This window comes from Poecilia formosa, unplaced genomic scaffold (genome assembly GCF_000485575.1).
Source record: "Poecilia formosa unplaced genomic scaffold, Poecilia_formosa-5.1.2 Scaffold206, whole genome shotgun sequence".
Taxonomy (NCBI): Eukaryota; Metazoa; Chordata; class Actinopteri; order Cyprinodontiformes; family Poeciliidae; genus Poecilia; species Poecilia formosa.
In genome coordinates this window covers 782,736-807,578 of record NW_006800145.1, presented here as the reverse complement: position 1 = coordinate 807,578, position 24,843 = coordinate 782,736, and the positions used below count along the sequence as shown (strand labels likewise).

Below are 24,843 nucleotides of genomic sequence, written 5' to 3'. Positions count from 1 at the left end.
TTTTTTTTATCACAGAAAAGAAACAACAGTTTGATTAAATATAGTATAATTAATAACATTGTTTTTTTTTACAGTTTTGTTTTCTTGGCACAAGTAATCTGTACTGAGCATTCAGTTGATGAGGCGTTTTTGCACCATTTGATCTTGGGCCAAGTGTTGAAACGTTATGCTGAGGGTAAACACCAGAAGTATAAGGTTCATCCGTTCTACCTGCTAAGCCTCTTTCAAGTTTGAGACGTAGACTGGAGAATAAACCCTAATTGCAATTTTAGACTTTCGGAAACACTGAATTTTTAAAGCCTTGATACACTTTGTTACCTTTAACCAGTTTATCCATAGGAACATCATGTGGAAACCTAAATGACTAAATAGGACAATAAAAACTTGTCTTTGCAGTGATTTTTAAACTAATGGGCTGTGCAAAATACATATTGGTGGGTGTTGTGCTACTTTTCACATCATGTGTTGTTGCTTGTTGATGCTTCATCTGGTATAAAAGTCGTTTAATGAGAAAGTCCCAACAGTTAGTTTCTGTTACACAACACAATGGCTGTTTATCCGTTATTCACCGCCTTTACTCGGACGAATTTCTGTGGTATTATCCAAGAGTTGAGTGCAACCCCCAGGGAGGTACAGCCAGTAAAGCTGTCATTAAATGAATGCACACAACTCTTCCTTTCTGTTCCTTTTTTTATGTATCAGAAGATTTTACTTATCAGTTGCTGATCTAGTCTTACCTGTCTTTTCTTAAATCAAACATTGTGTACAAAAATAAATACAAATCATGAAGCTGCTACAGAAGCAAAAGAAAAATAGAGCTATAACAAGTTATAATGTAAAAACGTTGTTTTAACAACATAATTTTTATGTTTGCACAATACACTACCATGTTATTATGACATACTTGCATTTGGAAATATAAAATTACTCTAAGGAAAAGATAGATTAATTAATCAAAATATAATATTGTTCTTAAAATATAATATTTATGTTGTTCTACTGTGATATTACATTGTGCAAGTTTAAAAATTATGTCTGTAGAACTGTAAAGATTTTGTGTTATTAAATTACATTTTATCACCGGAACATAATGTGCAGATTAGTGACTCAGGCAGTGTCTTGTTTACAGTCCCAAGTATAGCACAAACCAGGAGAGAGACATAAAGAGACAGCCATAATGCATAATAATCAGTACCCAAAACAGATACTTGGAAATGGACTGAGACTGAACCTAATTTAAACACAGAAATCATAAATCTTGCTAAAAATCCTTCCCACTGATAAATAAATCAACCAGCACATGCACACTTCTTATTTAAAGCTGATTTAATATATTAGAAAAAGGTTTGCAGGTTTTTCCATTACATTTTTTTTGTTTCTCAGCTTAATATCTCGATGTGCTTGGAAGACTTATTTTCAACAAACAAGTTCAACATTTTCCAGTTAAAGCAAATGCATACCAGACAGAATGTGTGTTTAGATCAGTGGTCCCCAAACTATGGCCCGTGGGCCGGATCCGGCCCGCTTCCACATTTGGTCCGGCCACCTGAACAATACCAGAGAGCATTCAGATTTTTTTTTTTTTTTTTTTCATTTACCATATTTTCCAGACTATAAGCCATTTATATGTGGATTTTTCTTCAACCACCAGGGGTCTCTTTAGCAGGAAGTGAACTGAACAGATGCTTAGAACAGATAAACGTGTGGATGTGCCAAAACTTTCTAGAGAAACTCATCCGTGCGTTTATCTTTAGTCACATTGATTACTGCAACAGCGCCTTCACAGGTCTGACTAATAAATCAATCAAACAGCTGCAGCTGATCCAGAACGCTGCTGCTCACGTTCTCACTAAAACCAGGAGGATAGAGCACATAACACCAGTTTTAAAGTCCCTACATTGGCTCCTTGTAGCTCAAAGAATAGACTTTAAAATACTGTTGTTAGTTTATAAATCACTGAACGGTTTAGCACCAAAATACATTAAAGATCTGTTATTGCTGTACCAACCGTCTAGACCCCTCAGATCTTCTGGTTCTGGTCTGCTCTGCATCCCCAGAACCAGAACCAAACGAGGAGAAGCAGCATTTAGTTTCTATGCACCACAAATTTGGAATAAACTTCCAGAAAACTGTAAAACAGCTGAAACACTGGGTGCCTTTAAATCTCAACTTAAAACCCACCTGTTTAGAGTTGTTTATGGCTAAATTAGGGTTAGAGTGCGGGTTCTTATGTCTTCAATGTTTTTAATGTTTTTATCTTTAATTTTATCTTTGTTTTTATCTCTTTATGTAAAGAAGTTTTAAAGGTTTGAGTCCTTGTCAAATGGCGGTTTAACTAAAGTCCTACAGACTCGGACAAATGTCTGTGGTATTATCCAAGAGTATCATCCAAGAGTTCCCAGCTAAGTGCAACCGCCTTGGGGGTACTGATAGTACAGGTGTGGTTAAATGAATGCACGTATTGTGTTATATTAGAAAATGGTTTGCAGGTTTTTCCATTACACTTATTTGTTTGTTTTTCAGCTTAATATCTTGATGTGCTTGGAAGATTTTTTTCAACAAACAAGTTCAACATTTTCCAGTTAAAGCAAGTTCATACCAGACAGAATGTGTGTTTATATCTTACATGGCAGACATATGCAGAGGTATTAATTGGAACTAAAAACTGAAAGCATTGTGCAACTGAGATGCATTTCTCAGCCAAGTTTATTTACTCAGCCAACGGTTACAGGCCAACCGTGAGAACCTCAATACCAACATGTCCCTACTCATATGTTGAAACATTTCTGTGGAACTGTGCATTCAGTTAGAGATTGCCCTAGGGAAAAAAAACATATACTTTAGTATAATTCAAACATGCTAGTTGTATAAGTACATTTTAAGTATGCTAGGTATTAAGTGTGCTATGAAGTATACTAAGAGCATGCTTTTACCAATTTTGACATTATAACTTTAAATACACTAAAATATAATTGTTCCACATTACAATTTTAAGAAATATATTAAATAAAACTATACTTTAAGAGAACAAAATATGTATTTGCTCAAGTGTACCAATGAAAAAATATACTTTTAAAGATATTTTGTGGATAGTTGAAAATGCTCAAAAAAATATATTTTTTAATTCACTTAAAGCTTACTTCAAAAGTAAACTATTGAATAAACAGAAATTTCAGTATGTTTCAGATTATGTCTGAGTGTATACTTTAGGCTAATGAGGTATGACTTTTTAAGTGCCTTAATAATCTTTTACTGCTTTTGTTAAAATGGCAAAGAATAATAATAATAAAAAAAACAATCTTTAACTTGCAGTAGTGCAGTGAATGGGAATGTTGTGTCGTTGACCCTCACTGTTCTTTGGAAGGAAAAATGTCAGTTTGTCTGGAGTAATACTGGTATACTGTGACATTGTATTAAAACAATACTCTGTTCCTGGTGTAATATTTTTCACATTCCCTCTAAAGTGTACTTATTTTATTCCACTAATTTTCAAAAGCATATTTTCTGTAAAGTTTTAATATATTGACAATGTGTACAATTCTCTGATAGCATATTTGCAAATGTATCCTTGAAAAATGTGAATATATTGAATATACAATGTAATTTCTTTCAGCCAGAAAGTGTGTTAATTGATCATTTTACATATCTGATATGTTGGCTACAAGATATGTAGCCAACATATCAGGCTACATATCTGGTAGCCTGATATGTTGGCAGTACTGTAGTGTGTATGAAGCATGAAATGTACAGTTATATTCATAATAAGAGCAGTGTGTTTAAAAAGGTGAGTAAACCTCAAAATTCTTCAAATAAATTGTATTTTAATGAACACAAAGTAATTAAATATTACAATATTTTACAGAAAGTCAAGAAATAAAATGTTCAAAAAAATTGCAGTGTTGACCATCTTTCTTTACAAGCTCAAAAATAAACTGCATAAACTAAGAAATGCTGGAAGATTCATCTTTCCTGAGAATCATGAACTAATATTGCATAGCCGCGGTTTCTGATAACTGCTTCGCATCTGTGGTTCATGGAGTCAACCAACTTCTGGCACCGGTCAGCAGCCCAGGACAACTGTACTATGTTCCACAATTCCTCGCTTTTTTTTTTTTTTTTTTTTGGTTTTGCCTTATGAACAACATTTTTTATGTAAACACACAAGTTTTCTATGGGATCAAAGCCCGGGGATTGTGCTGGCCACTCCATTACTTGAATTCTGTTTGTCTAGAACCATGATTTTACTCACTTGCTGGTGTGTTTGGGGTCATTGCCTTGTTGAAACACCCATTTCAATTGCATTTCCTCTTCTGCATACGTCAACATGACTTCTTCCTGTATTCTGGTGTATTCAAACTGATCCATGATCCTTGATATACGATAAATAGGACCAACGCCATAGCATGAGAAACATCCCCATATCATGATGCTTGAACCACCATGCTTTATTGTCTTCATTGTGTACTGTGGCTCTAACAAACTGTCTGTGGCCCTAAGAATCAAAAAGAACAATTTTACTTCCATCAGTCCACAAAATATTACACCATTTCTCTTTAGGCCTGTCAATATGTTCTTTGGCAAATTGTAGCTGCTTCAGCACGTCTCCTTTTTTAACAATGGGACTTTGCAGGCAGTTTGGCTTCACATAGACATCATCTGAGTGTTGCAGTACTCACATGCAAGCACAGATCTTTAATCCTCCTGGAGCTGATCACTGAGCCTTTGCCATTTTGGTACTTCTCCGAATAGCTGTTTTTCTTTTACTTTCCTGTCTTTGGCTGCCATTTTAAAGCATTGATACCATTTTAACTGAACAGTCTATCATTTTCTGCACTTCTTTATAGGTTTTCCATTTTCTATACATCCTTCTGGGATTACATCCTTAGTGGGGTTGGGAGGGGTGCTGGTGCCTATCTCCAACGTTCAGGGGAAGAGGCAGGGTACACCCTGGACAGGTCGCCAATTTGTCGCAGGGCAACACAGAGACAGACAGGACACACAACCATGCACACACACTCACACCTAGGGAGAACTTAGAGAAACCAATTATCCTGACAGTCATGTTTTTTGGACTGTGGGAGGAAGCCGGAGTACCCGGAGAGAACCCACGCATGCACAGGGAGAACATGCAAACTCCATGGAGAAAGGTCCTGGGCTGGGAATCGAACCCAGAACCTTGTTGCTGCAAGGCAACTGCGCCACTGTGCAGCCCTGTAGGTTTTCCCCTCTTTTATTAATTGAATTAATTAAATTAGTAGCATGAACAACAACACAAAAAAATTGGATTTCAGCAAAAATTACAATTGAGTACCAAGAACAGCTGTGTGATCATATAGCTAATGCAAAACACCGAACCTGGGTGTGAACACAGGCATGCCCAGGCCAGGCTCTGGAGTGCAAAAATGGATATGTTTTTTCTTGGAGATGCTGAAGCATACCTAAAACCAAACCAACACAGTTGTCCTAATGTGGCTACATGGAAAGGAAATGTTTCATTGTTAAAACACATTTACAGTGCTTTGTTGCCTTAAACTAATATGCAAGCCAATGTTTAGCAATGTTTGAACATTGTAAGAATGTATTAGAATTAATACAACTTTTTCCTATAGTAATATCTGTGCTGAGTTGGGAGTGGCAAAGTAAAATTTTATTAGCATAGCAAACAACCGTTTTTGTGGGAAGTCCTTTTTCTGCCGTTATTGTGCCCTAGGCTTTTATTGCATAATATTTCTGTGGTAATTCAGGTGAGATAACAGTTTTTTCAGTATTTAGTAACACGAAGCATTCTAAACCGTAAGTATATATAAGGAGATAACAGAGGATTGGCAGTAGAGAGCCAGCAGTTCTTCACCTCTTCAGAGAAGTCTCTTGTAGTCATTAGTAGAGGTAAGATGCATGTTTTTAAATAATTCAAGGTATTATGAGACTGAATTTAATGATAGTAAAAACAAAACTTTATCTGTTATACTATGTTGTTCTGTTTACCATCATGATACTGTAACTGAATGGCTGGACATACAGATTCATCTCCCGATAGTCAATCTGAATGTGTCAATTACTTTTCTTTCAGTTGTCAGAATTGATTCACTGTAGAGTGAAAATGGTGACCTATGAAATAACTGTGGAACATTCCACGGAATCGGAGAGCTGCACTCTGCCGCATGTGGACTTGAAGTTGGTGGGAGAAAAAGGAATGACCAAATCAGCTCCACTGTCTGAAAATGATAACTACAAAGAATTGGTATGCCTTGTTAAAAACTTGAATCTTGATGTTGCAGCTATGAGAAAATGCATTTTATTTGTTCTGGTGTCATCTTATTAACTTTCATTTTCTTAGGTGTCAAAATGTACTATAGATTGTGATGACCCCATTGGAAAACTGTTGCGAATAGAGATTAAGAAGAGGCCTTTATATGTGGTTGAAAACAACTGGTTTCTCAAAAATATAAAAGTCAAAGATCCCAATGGAGAAACCTACTACTTCCCAATATACACCTGGATTACTGACTGTAAGAAACATTCCTTCAATGAGGGTCAAGGTTTGTGCAAACTTGCTCATCTGACATCTCCATGCTGTGCATAAACAAGATATTTGTTTTTTTTCTGTCTGGATAGTTGAGCAGTCTTATTGACAGGATTGAAAGGGTTCATTTAAGTTGGTTGGCTTTGTTGTATGGACCAAGTTTGGGAGCTCTATGCACAAAATCGAAGGGTTTTGTGCATAGAAAACCCTTCGATTGAAATTGAGATTAGATTAAGGAGACTGGGGCATAGTCTCCATAATCTATTCTTGAACTAGCTTTGATTTGTATTTAGGATCATTTTTATGTTTGCAGCACCCAACTGCATCCATGTTTAAACCATTTCACTTAATTTCAACCATTTAAGGTCAACTGAAGATTTTGGGGTAGTCCATGGTCTTTATAATTTAATCTTTAATCTGGTGTGTCACTCGTTTTTATTTTGGGCCATATCGAGATCACAACTGTCTTGAAAGGGTTGGCTGTAGCAGAATGTATTAATAAAACTACCTATTACAAAAACTGTGGCAGTATTAATAAATAGCTGTCTCTGCATTCATTGAGTACTTCTTGAAGTTAAATATCAAACATATTTTCATCTTAATGCCATTTGAAAGTATACAGTTAAGAACTGCTGTGATTTGACTGATAAAATATTTAAGCAGAGAACTTTTTATCTTGAAAGTTCCATTTACTTGAGGGACACAAAGAACTTATAGGCGGCCAGATTTAACATCTTTGATATGTTCTTGTTTCAATGTTCTCCTTAGCTTTGATTGCCAAGAAGGAGCTCAGTCCCTCTGGTCGCTTCAATCGGCACAAAAAACTTTCTCAACTAAAGGAAACATATTGGTAAGTAGAGTTTGTATACAAATTACAGTTATACACATAAACTTCTTTCATTTTGGGTTGACTAACAAGTAAACATTTATTTGACAGATCCAATGAATTTGTGATTGCAAAAAAAAAAAGTCAAAGCTACTACATTATATAGTATGTATATAATCACACTGGGACCACAAATTCACTATCACACTGTCATAACTTTATTTTTTTTTCAGCTGGCAAGTGTTTGAAAAGGGAATACCTCACCATATTCAGGCAATGCTACCGTCTCACCTGCCTAGGAATGATCAGTTCATTGAAGTCAAGCAAGATGAGTTCAAAAAAAATCAGGAACAAACGTGAGTCCCTCTATTGCAAATATGAAGTGTTAAAATATACAGTGAGTTTTATCTTATATCAGACATACTTCTATATTTTAAAATGTATATTGTGATTCTTATTTTACAGCGTTGTTTGGAAAAAATTGAAGGAATCCACTAAGTGTTATGATACATGGCCAGATTTTGAACAGATCAGTGAGCTGATGGATTACAGCAAATATGACATCCTGGGTATGTGTCATTATGTAAGGTATCAAATTACAATGCAACTTACATATAAGAGGAAAATTGCTACATTTGAACTGGTATTATTTCACAATTCATCCACAATATAAGTCCATCTTTATCCATACATATATAGTCATGTTTTACTTACACACACAAACACACACCTACATCCCAAGAAAAAAGATGAGCAGAGATTTCCTTTGTTACAGGCTATGTCAAAGACAACTGGAAGGATGATGCTTTCTTTGGCTACCAGTTTCTAAATGGTATTAATCCCATGTTGATCCAACGCTGCACTTCCCTGCCTGACAACTTTCCTGTCACTGAACACATGATCTGCCATTACTGCAATTTGCCTCAGGAAATTGAGGTAATTAACCTTAAAAAGATGAGGAAATAAAAAAAAAAAATCAGTGGACTAATGGTTTCTTTTACTCATTGGGGTGATGTATGCCAGATCTTAAATGTCTTCACAAATGCAAAGTTGATTTCCCGTACATCTAAGGCAAGCTCTTACTATTTTGCTCTAAAATTAAACAGAAAGGCAACATATATCTGTGCAACTACCAGATTTTGGATGGGGTAGCAACAAGAGACATCAAAGGAAAAAAACAATATCTGATGGCTCCACTTGTCCTGCTCCATAAAACAGCCGAAGATAAACTGATGCCTATTGCTATTCAGGTAAGATGTCACTTTCATGAAAAACTTTTTAGTATACATAGATATATGGTCTTATTATGGGCATAACTGTGCACTTTTTAAAATAGCATATTTTGAAAAACAAAAAAAGACAACTCTAGCAGTGTTTCTTTGAACTCCATGTTCTCTTCAAGGGACAGCATGGTTATTTATTCAAAGAGGAAAAGTTCACAATAGTGAAAGACCACATCAGTTTTTAACATCAGAATCAGAATAAGAACGCCTTATTGTCATTGTACAGAAGCACAACTAAAGTACATTTCAGTACAGCCTATCCGGAGAAGACAAAAAAATAGATGGAGCCCCGGGTGCTCCCGTCGCCCAGGGCTACAGCCCTACAGCCCTGGGCAAGGGGAGCACCGCCCTTTCAACAGATGAAAGAAATTACATTTGGTAGGATAGGATGAGGACAAAAAACGTTTTTTTTTCATTATTAAATTATTAATTTCCTCAATAAATTAATAATGTCTTAATTCAATCAATAAATTACATCTTCTTAATCAGTTCCGCAATCTTGTAGTTCAGCTTTTGTGTTAAATTCATACTTAATTTCAAACTTGCTGTCAATCAGAGTCAAGTCTTTGTTCTAATAAACTATAATTGAATAAAAATCTGCAGTTAAATTTAAAACCATAACAGCAAAACCTTTAAGAAAAATGCAAACAAAAAAATATTGTTTTAAACCTTGTGTTATTTTTATGTCAATTAATAATCAATTTCAAGCAAACAGAGAAGCTAACCTACACATTTCTTTTTTTTTTTCCTGCAGCTGCAGCAGAAGCCAGGAGCAGACAACCCGATCTTCCTCCCTTCTGATTCTGAGCATGACTGGCTGTTGGCAAAAATTTTTGTGAGAAGTGCGGAGTTTAATTTCCATCAACTCAACTGTCACCTGCTGCGCACTCATCTGCTGTCAGAAGTCTTTGCAGTATCACTGATGCGCAACTTGCCCATGGTGCATCCTCTATACAAGGTAATAGAAGCTGTGGAGACACAAAATTTTGTATTGTTTATATTAGTACTTAGTTTACATTGTTTAACTCTATGACTTTGTCCAGGTGTTTATTGAATTAGCAGTTGTGTATGTCTAAAACAAAAAATATAGCATGAAAAAGCAACAACATCTAATTCAGTTATAAGTATGCCTAAAAGAGTTGTCTTTGTCCTCAGCTTCTTATACCCCACTCTCGCTACACTCTGCACATTAATACCATGGCTCGATTAATTCTAATATCTGAGACCGGTGCTTTCACACAGGTGAGAAAGACATTGTTTGGGGAATACCATTATTTATGTCATTTCCAAATAATCCCTTTGTCTTTGAATTAACTTTTCACTAGGTGGCAGCTTCGGGTGGAGAGGGTATGATCCAAATCCTGAGGAAATCCCTGTCCTCAATGACATACAGGTCCCTATGCATACCCGATGACATTGAAGACCGTGGGATGAAGGACATCCCAAACTTCTTCTACAGAGATGACGGACTTAAGCTGTGGGACATTCTACACCGGTACAATTGATTTGTCCTCTTCCTGTAATTATGTTTTTAAACATAGAGAGTCAAAAGTACGATTGATGTTTTATTATTCAATAGGTGAAAAAAAAAACATTTTTAAGGATTTATGTTTTTAAATCCCCTTCTTCCTTTGAGTATATTTGTCTTTAACCTGTCATTCACGAGAGGACCCAAATTTGGGTCCTCTCGTGAATGACAACCTGTGAACAACAGGTTAATAAGTGTAATAATTATTAGCTAGTCATGTAGAAACCCAAAACACTTCTTCTTATGGAGCCCAGGTTTTTGACCCCATAAGTGCTGTTGATTCCCACAATATGTTTGGAAAACACACCACACATTACACCAAACATTACAAACCTTTAAATACAAGATCACCCAGACTCAAAGAGTCGCAGTTCTTTAGGCTCAACTCTGAGAGTACAAGGACAGTTGGGATGTAACCTAGAAAGAAAACACACACCAGAAAGAAGACCACCACAAAAGTCTGATATATGCCAGCTAAACAAACAAATACACAAAATATAAATCCTGCCTTTATTAGCATCAAAAATAATTACAAATTAGTGCAAATAGTGAATTTTATGAGGAGATATGAAGCTTCTCTTACCTAGTGTTCAACACTGGCAAAACACAGAATTTAGACCTGGAAAGCAAACAATGGGCATGATGTTACTTATTACTTCACTTTTTTTATTCTTCTGGTAAAACCAGCAGAACAAACTTATTGTTGTCTTGTAATGAAGTGGGTAGAGCTGTACTTTGGTTGACAGGTGAGGGGGTTGGCTTGGAGTTGCTAGGTAATAAAATTGTAGCAACAATTTAGAGGTTTTTGAAAGACATGATTTTGCAGACACCAGTACATTTACTTTTTTCCAAAAAATGGCTGGGTGTTTTTTTTTCTGCTCCAGAGCTGTTTTGAGATGCAGTAGATAACTAAACAGAAGTACAGAAACATGTAAAAAGTAATTTTTTTTCCCATATTAGTTGACCTTTGGATACAACAACAATATTGCTAAGTTGGCAACAGTGATCTCACTTCAAGGTGATGTCATGTTCTGCTTTGCTTTATGGCCGTCCCTGCTGCATGTCACATGTGTTGTTTTGAGACAGTCTGACTCTGTACCACCACATACCGGCAGATACTGTTATTATTCTATATCCTATCTGGGTTTAGAAAAAAAAAAAAAAAAAAAAAAAAAATATATATATATATATATATATATGATCCTTGATTGGGATGTAACGAACAATTCTGATCAAGTGTAAAACCACATGATCGGCTCGGGACATCCCTGATTTGAAAACATGGAAATATTTAAAACAGAAAACAAAAACATTATGAATCTAAAATCCAAGTGGATACAAACTGAATATTGAATGCAAATACTTACAAAATTCACAAATTCTTTGAAAATATTTAAAACGATTAATTTTAAAGTATTAGACCATGACAGTGACCTCACCAAAAATGACCTTTTCCTCACCTTTCGCTGAAAAATTTACAACTTTTTTCTTTAGGTTTACAATATAAATAAGTATCTGTATCTCAAACCACACATTCTTTCATATGTTATTTTTTTCATATAGTTGTAAGGTAAGCCTTTAATGTAAAATTAATCTATTTACAATTATACCGTCCTCCATCTGGAAAAGTTTTGTCGAAGGAATCCTAAAGCACTACTACAAGACTGATGATGATGTTCAAAACGACCGTGAACTAGAAGACTGGATATGGGACATTTTTGAGCATGGATTCCTTTGCCCAAAAGAAAAATCAGGTAGGTTCTTATCCTGTTTAACCAAGATTCTGCTTAAAACAGGATATGCAAGTGTAAAAGTATAATTTCGTTTGGCCCTGTGTCATGTTTCTTTTAATGCGCTAAGATTAGGCTCCTAGAGGGGCCCCAACCTCAACTCTATTGAAAATGTGTGGATTATTCTTTCAAAAAAGTATCTAGTTAATGAGGGAGTGGGGGGAATCCCAACATCTTAAATGCATTCTTTTAATTTAGCAATGGATAGAGTTTGAGTTATTCATCCAGTATGTTTATCAGAGTCTGTTGATGGTTACAAAAATTGCATGGTGTGGATGTTTAAAAACCAAACAAGAAACAACTTGTATTCAAGTTGTTTGTCGTTTGCTTACACCACTCTGGGAAAAAATACCTAAACTGATAATATTGCCAATATTTTGTTTATAGAGAAAGCATACTGCCTATTATATAGTAGCAAATATAAAACATTCCTCAATATTTTTATTTTTAAATTATCAGGAATCCCCCTGGACTTTAAGAATGTGAATGATCTGGCCAAGTTCGTGACTATGGTGATCTTCACTAGCTCAGTCCAGCATGCTGCTGTGAACTCTGGACAGGTGAGGTTTTATATTTTATTGATGAAATTTGCTCACCTATTCTTTTTTGATGGATAACACTATATAAATTTTTATGTGGTTTATCATTGATTGATGCATTTTAGAAAACCAATAACCAAACTGAACCATTCTAAATTTAAAGTTTTATTTATTTACACTTTAATCACTTTGTAATACTGTCCTCAACAAATGCTGACAAACCGTTGTTATTAGAAGTTGTTTGTGTTTTCTGAAATTGGAAATTCCTAGGCCAGTTTTTTTTAAAGGTGTTTGATAGTTACAAGAAAATATTGCATGATTATTCATTCTGGTTTACTTTATGATGTGTAGATCTTCCGCATTGCTAGGTCCAACAGTTTGGTGAAACAAGAAATTGTAAAGAGGCTTGTGTTGTATTATTCCATAATCCCTTACAACAAAAAATTTTTGAACACACACCAAAAAGAATATCAAACACATCAAATTGTTTAATTAATTGTCATATACTATGCCTTAAAACTTAACAATCATGGTTACTTGTGCATCTCAGTTTGACTATGGTGGCTGGATGCCCAACCTGCCAAGCACCCTGCGACGTCCCCCACCATCCACAAAAGGGGAAGCAACTGAGGCCACAATACTGGAGACACTGCCAGACAAAAGCATAACACTTGCAGCCATGACCACGTTGTATTTGCTGTCTAGGAGATACAGTGACTTTGTAAGTGGGAAAACCTCAAAACACTCTCAAAATTGTGTTCAAGTTGTGTAAAATACATTTATTCTATCTGTGTGTCAATTAGTTATCAACTGTTAAAACAGAACAGAGTTTTGTTCAGTATATTTTAAACAAATCCCTCACCTCATTATATCAGGTTGTTTCAGGTAAACATCATGCTTAAATTAGTTAACATGTATATATATGCTGTACAAGTGAAAATCAAAACATACTCTAGATTTGCTAAAATACATGCAGCTGTTTTTTTTTTTTACCTCTTTATACATAATTTTCAATTGTCTTTACCTGATATATTTAAACATCAGCAGAAAATATTGTAAGTGTATGATTTATTTCATCAGGTTCCTTTTGGCACTTACCCTGAGCATCACTTCACAGAGGAGCAACCCCTGAAGCTGATGGAAAAATTCAAAGAAGAGCTGAAAGAGCTAAGTAAAGTTATCAAGGAAAGAAACATCAAACTGGATGTCCCATACAAATACCTGGACCCAGAAGAGATTGAAAATAGTGTGTCCATTTGAAAATTAGATGATCAGACATGTTCCATATCAAATTCAGTCACTAATTCACAAAAATGAGCTAAGGAGGAAATGCATGTTTTACCAATCTTTTCTGGTGTCGCACAAGCGATAGTCTTTTGGGTCTTTATTAATAACATAAAGCACGGTTGTTCTGCAGGATGACTAGTTAAGGTTGTTTCTTGGATTAAGAAACCAGGTACCAAGATCAAGTACAATGTAGAACCTCTTTGGGATACTTGGATCTTGAGATTTGTGCTTATTGTTGTTTCACTACATAAATTAATCAGTGTGCTTCATCTACCTTGCACAACTATTGAAGTAGTTAGATATTGTTGACCAAACAACCAAAGCAGTACAAATACATGTAGTACATTGTAGGGTCTAGTTTGATTAGTAGGGCTTTTTGATTAGTCAAAGTGTAAAAACAGTGAGCATATTTGTGTGTATTGGTGTTTCAACTGAAAAATAAACACATCTGGCCTGTGGATGTTATGGTGGGGTGACGGTTAAACTTACTTGTTAGATGATCCATTGTCAGATTTCTATGTGGAGATTGCTGGAATGCATTTGCTATCTTGACGGGTGAAAATTTGAGTTTGTGTTTTTTTTTTTTAACATATATTTAAATGGGGCTGTAGTGTGGTCTTCAAAAATGCCTAGACGTTTGAAAAGGGTTACAAAAATATTAAGATAAGAAACAGAATTCAGTTGTTGCCAGAATAACATTTTTCATTTTAACTAAAAAAGTGTTATTTTCCTTTCTTTATTCAATTATTTTCAAATGACTATTGTATTGTTATGGGTGGTGGATTTACATTTGTTCTGTACTTTGCTAATTACCTAAATAGCTCTGTAAAATGTTGTATTAATTTTATGGACCACCTGTGACATGATTTGAGAACCGGTTCAATCAATATGGAAACAGTTCTAATATTTTAGGTGATATTTGAATGACTATTTGTTTAAAAAGTTAGAACACAATAGGTATATTATAGCACACAACTATGATTTTTGAACCATGTCACAGATATTAGATTTGCAAGCAATATAAATGCTCAGTCGAAATGAATAAACATTTCAATTGGTGTTGGGGGAAAAATGTTTTGTTTTCTTTGAAACGCCAGTTGGAACTTATTTTATTGTTTGTATGTTAGTTTATATTTGTGGATTTTTTCAACAGTATGAGCAAATTTATTGGAGTGTTATTTTACTTATTTAACTTTGTTCAAAAACTTGTGCTTTAAGCTACTCTTCAGAGTGAGCTTGTTTACTCACCATCAGTCTTCTTTTTACATAAAAAAAAAATCAAGTCTTAATATTGCACCATCTTGAAAAAAATACAATCGAAAGGGTACCTCATAGAAAATTAATAATTAATAAAATTAATAAATCTTTTGCTAAACAAGCAAAAGATTTGTTCACCTGAGACTATTTCCCAAATTCTTCACAAAACTGCGTAAAATTTATCAGTTTGATAGATGGTTCTCAAATCATGCCACAGGTGGTCAATAATATTTAAGTCTGGAATTTGATACATCCATTCTGCAAAAGTATGTTTTAATCTGAACCAGTGGTCTCAAACTGCAGCCCTGGACACTTTTGGATGTGTATATTCTAAACAAACGACTAAACTCCCTCACTTGCATGCAGTCAAGCTCTACACAATAATTCTCCTAATGACCAAATATTGGAGCTGGTGCTGAAGCAGAGAGACTTCTAAAAGTTGCAGGAAACTAGCACTTTGAGAACTGGAGCTTGAGTTTGAGAACACTGATCTAAACCAATTATTTATTCATTGTATCTCTGGCTGCATTTTTAGAGCCCTGCTGGAAGTAATACCTCACTGCAATTTTAAGTCTTCCATTTATTTTGACCAGCTTGATTTTTCCTACTGAGTATTTAATGCCACTACCATGTTATAACGTAGTGTGTGAACGTTGCAGTGCAGTTTCAACTTTCAATCATATTTAGGGCATGATCTACAAAGATTAAAAATCTCTGCTTCGCTTCACCACCTGATCACCCTGATGTATACTCTCCTGCAAACCCAGAAGTTTTAATATCAGCCCCTATGAATTACCATTATGAGATTATTCCCTCCAAAATGTTTCCACTTTTATCACATTGTTCCCATTAAAATAATTTTCCAATAATATATTCTAAGAATCCCTAAAAAAAGACACAAAACATTTTAAGAATTTTGAACATTTGTGTCCTATTGTCTGTATACATCAACATTGAAATAAAAGATTGCCAAGTCATTTATAAAAAAATTACAGAAGAAATACTAATTGCAGTGTCCTCATAATGAAAAAATTCACTATCTGCCTTCTCCTTCTCCCTTCACCCTCAAAACAAAGTAATAAGAGCATGGGGAGAAATGCAGCTTGTACTAAGCACCAACCTCATCTCATCTGAGTGAATTAATCAATAAATACTCCTGTATTTATTTTAACAGTCACTGCAGTTTTATTCTTAAACAGTAGGAGACACTGGTGAGAAAGGAAAACTTATTCAAGAATAAATTCACAAACAATTTCCTTTCCCTACATCTGCATAAGCAGGGCTTGACTGATGGAAACATCAGACAGATAAGGAAGATTTCCCCTTCCTCCTAAATGGAAAGTTCTAGAACTATGCAAATTGCTGATGTAACTCCTCCTCACACGGATAGAGCCCACTCCCAACTGCTCTTATCTTCCTGTTCCCCTGCAGATGCCCATCCCACTTTTTAGTTTATGTTTGAATGAGCCAATAGAGATAAAGGGGCAGAATTTGTGTTTTTCTGCTTTCAATATTTTCGAAGGTCCTCTCATTCTACTTGTTGCATTTGGGGAGGGGAAAATATTCCCTGTCTGACTGATTAAGGTAAGTGTTTGATTTAATAGAAGGTTTCAGAATCCTGTCTGTTTTATGAAGATAAGACTTTAATTTAAATCTGGAAATTGACGATAAGGATTTAATACAATGAAAAGGCTCAAATTATACAATAAAAACATGTTCCATAAGGTCATATAGAGCCTTATTAAACAGATGGTCATGCGCGATAACATAGATTTTTTTTATTTGGGGGTGCCTTTTTAATCCATCAAACTCGATTAATTAAATTTTGACAGGTCGAGGAATCCTTAGTTTTTTTGGTCTCTAAAGTGAATTTAATCACGGTTGCTCTTCTGATACAATCATGTTTTACATCTGTGAATTAGTACAAGTTTGTTAATCTTTGCATCCCCATGTGACCTACCAAAGAATATTTGAAATACTGATGCTAAATTATGTCCAGGAACATAGTAAGTTCTCCTTAATTTTTTCATGATTAAAACCATTTTCTTTACCATAGTCAATCTCTGTGCTTGGGTCCTTTTCTAACAAGTCCTCTGTAATGTAGCTCTTATTTTGCTGAAAGTACACTTGAACTTTGCCACTGATGGATAATCAAGGGTTTTTCTGTTTTCATTTTAATTTTATTTAATTTTAATTACTAAATTAAAAGTAACAGATTTTTTACTGTCTGGGGGATCGTAGAACAATGACTAACAGAACTAGTATGACACTAACTCCAAAACACAAAAAGCATTGAGAAAAGAAAAAACAATTGTTACAGAAATTGGTTACAAAAACAAACTTCAAACAATATGAGTAAGATATCACACCTTTACTTTACGTGCATTATCCTGTAGAAAAATTGAAGAGCTGAATACACTTCAATACAGTGAATTTTAGGAAATTTATTTCAATTGTTTGTTTGGGTACAAAAGTGTAAGCAAACGTGTAAGTGAAAAGCACAATAATTGTTTTCTGCTTAAAAACATTTTTATTTGCACTTTGACATAGATTCTTACACAGGTATTTTTAAGCAACAAATTAGAGAAACTCACTTTCTAAACTCTATAGGGTCGGTACACTCACTCGTCTGACTCCATATTTCTCTGCATGCATCCCAAATAATAACATTGCATTCAAATTTGAATTATACATTTAAACAAAACTGAAATAAAATTGAAAATAATTATCATGTCCCCTCTGCTCCCCCCCAACATGTTCACAAAAGTTCCAATAATACACCTAAAATAACATGAAACACATCAGTGTGGGATTATTATCAACTATGAAAACTGAGAGGAAACTTCTCTTACTTCCCTAAATAGCCACACTGTTTTCTACCTCCTCTGGATCCAAGTATGTGTACGGCACTTCCAGAGTTTTGTTTCTCTCTTTGATTGCTGCACTCAACGCCGCCAGCTCCTTTTTAAAGTTCGCTATCATCTGCCGTGGAGTCTCCTCACTGAAGTGGTCCTCAGAGTACTGGCCAAGAGGTGCCTGATAAAATCAAGGACACTTAGTTTTTCTGCCACCGAGATGCAAATGTTTGAAACATGTAGACAACTCGTGTAAACATATAGAGCCATGAAGAAGTCATGGAGTTGCATAGTAACATTTTACCTTATATACAGGTTCATCTCAAGAAAATAGAAAACCGTGAAAAACCTAAATCATTAGGTCTTTCATATATTATAAAGATGAATTACACCAACCATTTATTTCTGCTCATATTGTGAATGGATTGAAGCTACAGAAAACCCAAAATGACATTTATCATGAAATGATAACACTTTTAAATTATTTACTACTTTAATGAGATTGACCTGTTCAAATGTTCTTGATATAGCTTGACCATATGTTTGCAAAACACACTGAAGTGTGAACACTCACAAAGTCACTGGACTGCTGGCTGAGCAGCCACATGATGGCCATGCCCTGAACTGTGGTGTTGACGTCCGGCAGTGTTTTCAGCATCGTTTCTTCAGTCGCTTCCCCTTTTTTGGTGGGAGGTGGCAGTTGCAGGGAGANAAATTCAATATACTATTAGATGAAACAGATGTTGGTTTCATTTGGTTTCTTATTGCATATTTAGCTCTGGATTAAAATCTTATGACAGGGGAACAAATAAGTAATACACACAACGCACATGTAGCATCAGTATTGATTTAAAAACATCAGTTTCATGAATTATAATGTCATTTTTATCATTCTTCGATTGTTTATTGTCATCACAATAAACAAATTACAACGCAAAATATTAGAAAACTATCATTCACACAATGCAGACAAAGAAACAAATAGAACAATTTGAAAGATCAGAATGTTAAAAAAAAGTGTTTAAAAGTCATGTTGAAGCCATTTAGGGCTAATAGAAATACTTTGTCTAACATACTGTAAGTGCATTAAACATAAAGTCGGGGGAGTGAAGTCTGAGGTTTTTTGCTATGATATGGTGCCAACTTGGTGGCACCATATCATAGCATATCTTAGTTGACACCAAGTCTTCAACTTGGTGTCAACTAATTCCAAAATGTAAATGTCTCAGATTCGTCTCAAGCACACAAAAAAATCAATATGTAGTCATTACAAATGGATAAGAAGATCAATAATGTCTTGACTTTACTAAAACAAATTATAAAAACTAATTACAACTTTTTGGTTGTAAAAGTGAACGGGAAACCTAAAGTCTCATTTTAGCCTGCTGAACATGCCTCTTACTACAACTAGCTTATCAAGTTCTTTAACTTTTTAAAGCAATTTTGCAAACTGTGATTAAACCATTAATGTTCTAGGTTTCATTTGAATCTAAAGGGAAATGCCTTTGACTCAAAACTCTGGCTGTGAAAGGTGTAGCAACAAAAACCTTTATGGAAATAGTCTAATGATTCTCAGTAAGATAATGAGAAGGAATGCTAAAGGACAAATTAAAGGACACTACATCTAAACTTTGCACTTTAGTACTAAGCACAAATGCTTAAAGCCCAACCATGTGTCTTTGGCTGACTTTTCTCCTAACACAGTAAATAATGTCATCAGTTTGACTTCTCTTCATGGAAGAACTAATTATACATTCATTCTTCTTGATTTTGTTTGTTTGGCTGCGAAAGTGTAAGCAAACGTGTAAGTGAAATGCACAATAATTGCTTTCTGCTTAAAAACATTTTTATTTGCACTTTGACATAGATTCTTACACGGGTATTTTGAAGCAACAGATTATAGAAACTCACTTTCTAATTTCTATAGGGTCGGTACACTCGCTCATCTGACTCCATATTTCTCTGCATGCATCCCAAATAATAACATTGCATTCAAATTTGAATTATACATTTAAGCAAAACTAACACAATTTAAAAAGAATTATCATGTCCCCTCTGCTCCCCCTTCTCCAACATGTTCATAAAAGTTCCAATAATACACCTAAAATAACATGAAGCACATCAGTGTGGGATTATTATCAACTATGAAAACTGAGAGGAAACTTCTCTTACTTCCCTAAATAGCCACACTGTTTTCTACCTCCTCTGGATCCAAGAATGTGTACGGCACTTCCAGAGTTTTGTTTCTCTCTTTGATTGCTGCACTCAACGCCGCCAGCTCCTTTTGAAAGTTCGCTATCATCTGCCGTGGAGTCTCCTCACTGAAGTGGTCCTCAGAGTACTGGCCAAGAGGTGCCTGATAAAATCAAGGACACTTAGTTTTTCTGCCACCGACATGCAAATGTTTGAAACATGTGGACTATTCGTGCAAACATATAGAGCCATAAATAAGTCATGGAGTTGAATAGTAACATTTTACCTTATTTATATACAGGTTCATCGTGAGAAAAAAGAAAACCGTGAAAAACGGTTCATAAGACCTAATTCATTAGGTCTTTCATATATAATAAATTACACCCAGAGTGATCTATTTCAACCATTTATTTCTGCTCATTTTGTGAATGGATTGAAGGTACAGAAATCCAAAATGAAATTTATCATGAAAGGGACTCACTTTTAAATTATTTACTACTTTATTGAGATTAACTTGTTGAAATGTTCTTGATAAAGCTTGACCATATGTTTGCAAAACACACTGAAGTGTGAACACTCACAAAGTCACTGGACTGCTGGCTGAGCAGCCACATGGTGGCCATGCCCTGAACTGTGGTGTTGACGTCCGGCAGTGTTTTCAGCATCGTTTCTTCAGTCGCTTCCCCTTTTTTGGTGGGAGGTGGCAGTTGCAGGGAGATTGGAGTGTTTGGCATCCAGCTACCAAAGTCAAACTGCAGTACAGAAATGAGTATTATAGTTTTGTTATTGACTTCTTTTGCTTGTGGAATTTCAAAATACAACCCTATTAGCTTTAAATCAAAGTGGTTGAAATTATAGTTGTAGTTCTCTGGCAGAAGATCAATTAAGCCATAAACTTAATTCATAATGCAATACAAATTGAGTGTTTACAGGATTAGAATTTTTGATACTGTTTTTATCTATGCTGTAAAGTCTGTATTAAAGAAAACTATGTGATCTGAAGACCATGTTTGGTGAATTTGAATTATGTTCCAGCATTTGTATCATTATTTATGGTAGCAATTGATGACTATGTATTCACTTACTATGAAATAACACAGCAAGCATCAATTCATGGACAAATAATACAAATCATATCTGAATCTTAGCATTGCTCATCCCAAACGCTGACCTGTCCACTGTTCACAGCAGCATGCTGGGCTGAGCCGGTGAAGATCACCATGGTGACAAACTTGATGAGCTCATCCACTGTGGTAAGTTTCTGTGGGATTCCTGAGAATTAGAAAAAATAAACTTAACATTTAAAAATTGGATGTTTGATAAATTCTTAACCGTCCATCCCATCCCACCGATTGTCTATAACCACTTGTTATTGTAGGTCTGTAAGTGGGTGAGAGTTGGTGCCTGTCTTCAGCAGTCTGTGCAACAGAGGGACACACAAGACAAACAACTATGCACACAGTCATAACTAGGGGTAATTTAGAGAGACTAAATAATCTGACAGTCAATTGACTTTTAGGTGGTAGCTGGTGAACCCAGAGAAGATCCATTCATACATGGAGACACCCTGAACATCCTTGCTGCCAGGCAACAGAGCAGTACCACTTTGCAACCCACATGCTTCCATTACACAAATCTGTAATATGTTCATCAAGCCGTATTATTTTCTTTAAGAGATACCTGAGCGAGGCTGGGAAAGGAATCCATGTTCAAAAATGTCCAGAATCCACTTTTGAAGTTCAGAGTCTTGCTGAACTTCAGCATCGGTCTTGTAGTAGTAGGTCAGGATACCCCGCACAAATCTTTCAGACACACAGAAATATTTTGTAAAATACATTAAATACATACAGCCAGTAAGAGTGAAGTGTNGGGATTCCTGAGAATTAGAAAAATAAACTTAACATTTAAAAGTTCGACATTTGATCAATTTTTAACTGTCCATCCCATCCCACCGATTGTCTATAACTGCTTGTTCATCTAGGTCTGTAAGTGGGTGAGGGTTGGTGCCTGTCTTCAGCAGTCTGTGCAACAGAGGGACACACAAGACAAACAACCATGCACACACTCTGAAATAGTCATAAGAGTCATAACTAGGGGTAATTTAGAGACTAAATAACCTGATAGTCAATTGACTTTTAGGAGGCAGCTGGAGTACCCAGAGAAGATCCATTCAGAAAACTTGCAATGTTCTGGGTTGAGGCCCAGAACATCCTTGCTGTCAGGCAACAGTGCTACCAGCAACACCACTTTGCAACCCACATGCTTCCATTATACAAATCTGTAATAAGTTTATCAAGCCGTATTATTTTCTTAAAGAGATACCTGGGCAAGGCTGGGAAAGGAATCCATGTTCAAAAATGTCCAGAATCCACTTTTGAAGTTCAGAGTCTTGCTGGACTTCAGCATCGGTCTTGTAGTAGTAGGTCAGGATACCCCGCACAAATCTTTCAGAGACACAGAAATATTTTGTAAAATACATTAAATACATACAGCCAGTAAGAGTGAAGTGTGTTTTTTTCCCCCAGGAATATTATTGAATTTATGATACCTTTTTTCTTTTTTAATAATTTACATTTCTAATATTTTAAATATCACCGATGTTTTCTTAATACTACAAATTATTTGTATGAAAAAAATTACCATAAATAATACAGGACAACAGACAAGACAATTACCAGAGGAAGTTACCTGATTTATATTTGGGCTGATTTAAATTCAACGTGAGAAAGGATTGAAGAAAAAAAAAAAAAACTGAAATGCACTAAAATCTTTCTGGAATTTTTTAACAAAGCTTTATCTAACACCAGACATAACTCTGCCTTTATGTAGTGGCTGGAGAAGGTTTTTTTTTTTTGCTGATTCACAGTATAATCGTTGATATTGTTCTGTACAAACAGAATTGTACAGAACAATCATGTTTGTACAGGTCTTCCATTGTTTTGCAAGCCAAAATGGAAGGCTGTGGTTAGTATAAACAGTAAAGTATGAAAATAAGGCAGTCTGAAAAGCAGCTCAGACAAAAGGTAGAAAACAAAATACAACCCATTTTTTTCCTAACATATTTATACCCAATTCTAATAAGTAGAAGTGTGGATGTTTTGCATGATAAACCATCTGATGATTTGTCATTAAAGTAGCATAATGTAAGATGCAAAATGGAAGTAGCCTATCATACCTGTTGATAGTGTCCCACAGTCTGAGTGCATCATCTCTGTAGTAGAAGTTTGGTACGTCCTTCACTCCGCGCTCAGCAATGTCTTCTGGCACGCAGAGGGAGCTGTATGTTACTGAGGACAGCGATCTCCTCAGAATTGTGATCATACCCTCTCCTCCAGAAGCTGAAAACTAGAGAAAGGTAAAGTCAAAGTTGGAGACAAACATTGTCATTCAAAATGAAAGATAAAGACGTCCTGAGTAAAGTTTTTTGTTATACTTTGGTGAAAACACCCTCCTCAGATATGAGTCTGTTCCGAGCTAAGAAGTTGATCTGCAGAGTGTAGCGAGTGTGAGGTATGAGAAGCTGAAAAAAGAGAAAACAATGTTGGTTATAACACCAGTAACAGTTTGCAAATTAAAAAAAGGTTTCTGAATTACAATAATACAGGGTCAAAACTTAAGAATCAGTAAAATTAATCAATTAATAGATCAAGTTTTTTACATGTTGCATCATCATGGGAATCTGTCAGTGTCGGCATAAACACAGTGGAACCTGCAGCTTCAGTTACCTTGTGGAGAGGATGCACCATGGGCACGTTGCGCAACAGTGACACTGCAAAGACCTCAGCCAGCAGGTGAGTGCGCAGCAGGTGAACGTTGAGCTGATGCTCATTGAAATCTGCACTTCTGACAAAAATCTTTGCCATCAGCCAGTCGTGCTCTGAATCAGATGGCAAGAAGATTGGATTGTCCTCTGCTGGTTTCTGCTTCAGCTACATCAGGGTTTAAATAAAGTGTAGGCATTTATTTGATTACAGGTCAATCATACAGATAAACAATGTTCCTGAAGTTGTTTTGCATTTTTTTCTGTTGACTCATTTTTTTTTTCTTGAGAACCTCAGTGAAGAGTTTGAACTTAATCCACATTGATAATCTGAAATCAGATTAAACAGAACAATAGTCAGACAGGCGTGTGTGTTTGAGGATATAACCCTTTGACAAATGAAAGCAAGAACAAACCAGACTGCTGGTTGAAGTGATAAACCTATAATCTTTGTGTTGTCTGACTTCCAAGCATGTTTTGGGTTCCAACCTCATCCTAATCAATGGTTGCTTGGTCTTTAGTGCCTGGTTCTTTGTTAAATGTTTTCCCAAAGTTTATATTATGTCCAACTGGTTCCTGTCAAACTTTAATTTTTTGGCTTGTACAAAAAAAGACATGTAATTGATTGTTTAATAATTTGTGTACTTTAATTACTGTATATGAGTGCTAATCTCACCTGAATAGCAATTGGCATGAGTTTATCATCTGGAGTTTTGTGGAGCAAGACAAGTGGAGCCATCAGGTACTGCTTCTCGTCATTGATGGTGTTTGTTTTCACTCCATCCATTTGCTTGTAGTCACAAAGGAATATGTTGCCTTTCTGTTTAACATTTTAAGAAAAAATTCACATATTAATGTCAATGTTATGTAAAAATGTAAGAACCTCAAATCTACTTAGAAAATAGCTATAATTTATTTTGTACAGATAATCACCTTAATTTCTTCTGCCAAGCTGCAACAACCATCAGGGAAAACCATTTTGTCAGTAACAGGAAGGTTGTC

General features: G+C 35.4%; 3 protein-coding genes across 3 annotated transcripts in view; 1 reads left to right on the top strand and 2 right to left on the bottom strand.

Annotated features, from left to right (window-relative positions):
- Positions 1–5,796: 5,796 nt before the first annotated feature.
- LOC103148488 (arachidonate 12-lipoxygenase, 12R-type-like) lies at positions 5,797–14,842 on the top strand. Its single transcript, XM_007567287.1, has 15 exons — positions 5,797–5,886; positions 6,071–6,241; positions 6,338–6,539; positions 7,292–7,373; positions 7,583–7,705; positions 7,815–7,918; positions 8,125–8,285; positions 8,456–8,599; positions 9,387–9,590; positions 9,788–9,874; positions 9,958–10,127; positions 11,790–11,914; positions 12,410–12,510; positions 13,040–13,210; positions 13,570–14,842. Exons 2-15 carry the CDS (start codon positions 6,101–6,103, stop codon positions 13,747–13,749), a joined length of 1,995 nt encoding a protein of 664 aa, XP_007567349.1. The 5' UTR covers positions 5,797–5,886; positions 6,071–6,100; the 3' UTR covers positions 13,750–14,842.
- A 2,700-nt stretch (positions 14,843–17,542) lies between these two features.
- LOC107838058 (hydroperoxide isomerase ALOXE3-like) lies at positions 17,543–18,581 on the bottom strand. The gene is made up of 2 exons (XM_016679230.1): positions 18,463–18,581; positions 17,543–18,069 (listed from the first exon to the last, which is right to left on the bottom strand). The coding sequence occupies exons 1-2, from the start codon at positions 18,544–18,546 to the stop codon at positions 17,890–17,892; spliced, it is 264 nt and encodes an 87-aa protein (XP_016534716.1). The 5' UTR covers positions 18,547–18,581; the 3' UTR covers positions 17,543–17,889.
- A 1,131-nt stretch (positions 18,582–19,712) lies between these two features.
- Positions 19,713–24,843, bottom strand: part of LOC103148508 (arachidonate 12-lipoxygenase, 12R-type-like) — a 29,514-nt gene continuing 24,383 nt past the window's right edge. Inside the window, exons 18-26 of the mRNA XM_016679232.1 lie at positions 24,775–24,841; positions 24,518–24,661; positions 23,807–24,010; positions 23,515–23,601; positions 23,257–23,426; positions 21,762–21,883; positions 21,253–21,353; positions 20,663–20,833; positions 19,713–20,244 (exon numbers count right to left, since the gene is read on the bottom strand). Coding sequence (XP_016534718.1) covers positions 20,065–20,244; positions 20,663–20,833; positions 21,253–21,353; positions 21,762–21,883; positions 23,257–23,426; positions 23,515–23,601; positions 23,807–24,010; positions 24,518–24,661; positions 24,775–24,841 — 1,246 coding nt within the window. The 3' untranslated portion in view covers positions 19,713–20,064. The remainder of the gene's footprint in view (positions 20,245–20,662; positions 20,834–21,252; positions 21,354–21,761; positions 21,884–23,256; positions 23,427–23,514; positions 23,602–23,806; positions 24,011–24,517; positions 24,662–24,774; positions 24,842–24,843) is intronic.

Bases quoted from the DNA above. Each gene is read 5' to 3' on its own strand.
- LOC103148488 (XM_007567287.1), top strand. From the start codon at position 6,101: ATGGTGACCTATGAAATAACTGTGGAACATTCCACGGAATCGGAGAGC. The intron at 8,600-9,386 runs GTAAGATGTCAC...TTTTTCCTGCAG, and splicing joins TGATGCCTATTGCTATTCAG to CTGCAGCAGAAGCCAGGAGC. The intron at 13,211-13,569 runs GTAAGTGGGAAA...TTATTTCATCAG, and splicing joins CTAGGAGATACAGTGACTTT to GTTCCTTTTGGCACTTACCC.
- LOC107838058 (XM_016679230.1), bottom strand. From the start codon at position 18,546: ATGCTGAAAACACTGCCGGACGTCAACACCACAGTTCAGGGCATGGCC. The intron at 18,070-18,462 runs GTGAGTGTTCAC...TGATTTTATCAG, and splicing joins GCCAGCAGTCCAGTGACTTT to GCACCTCTTGGCCAGTACTC.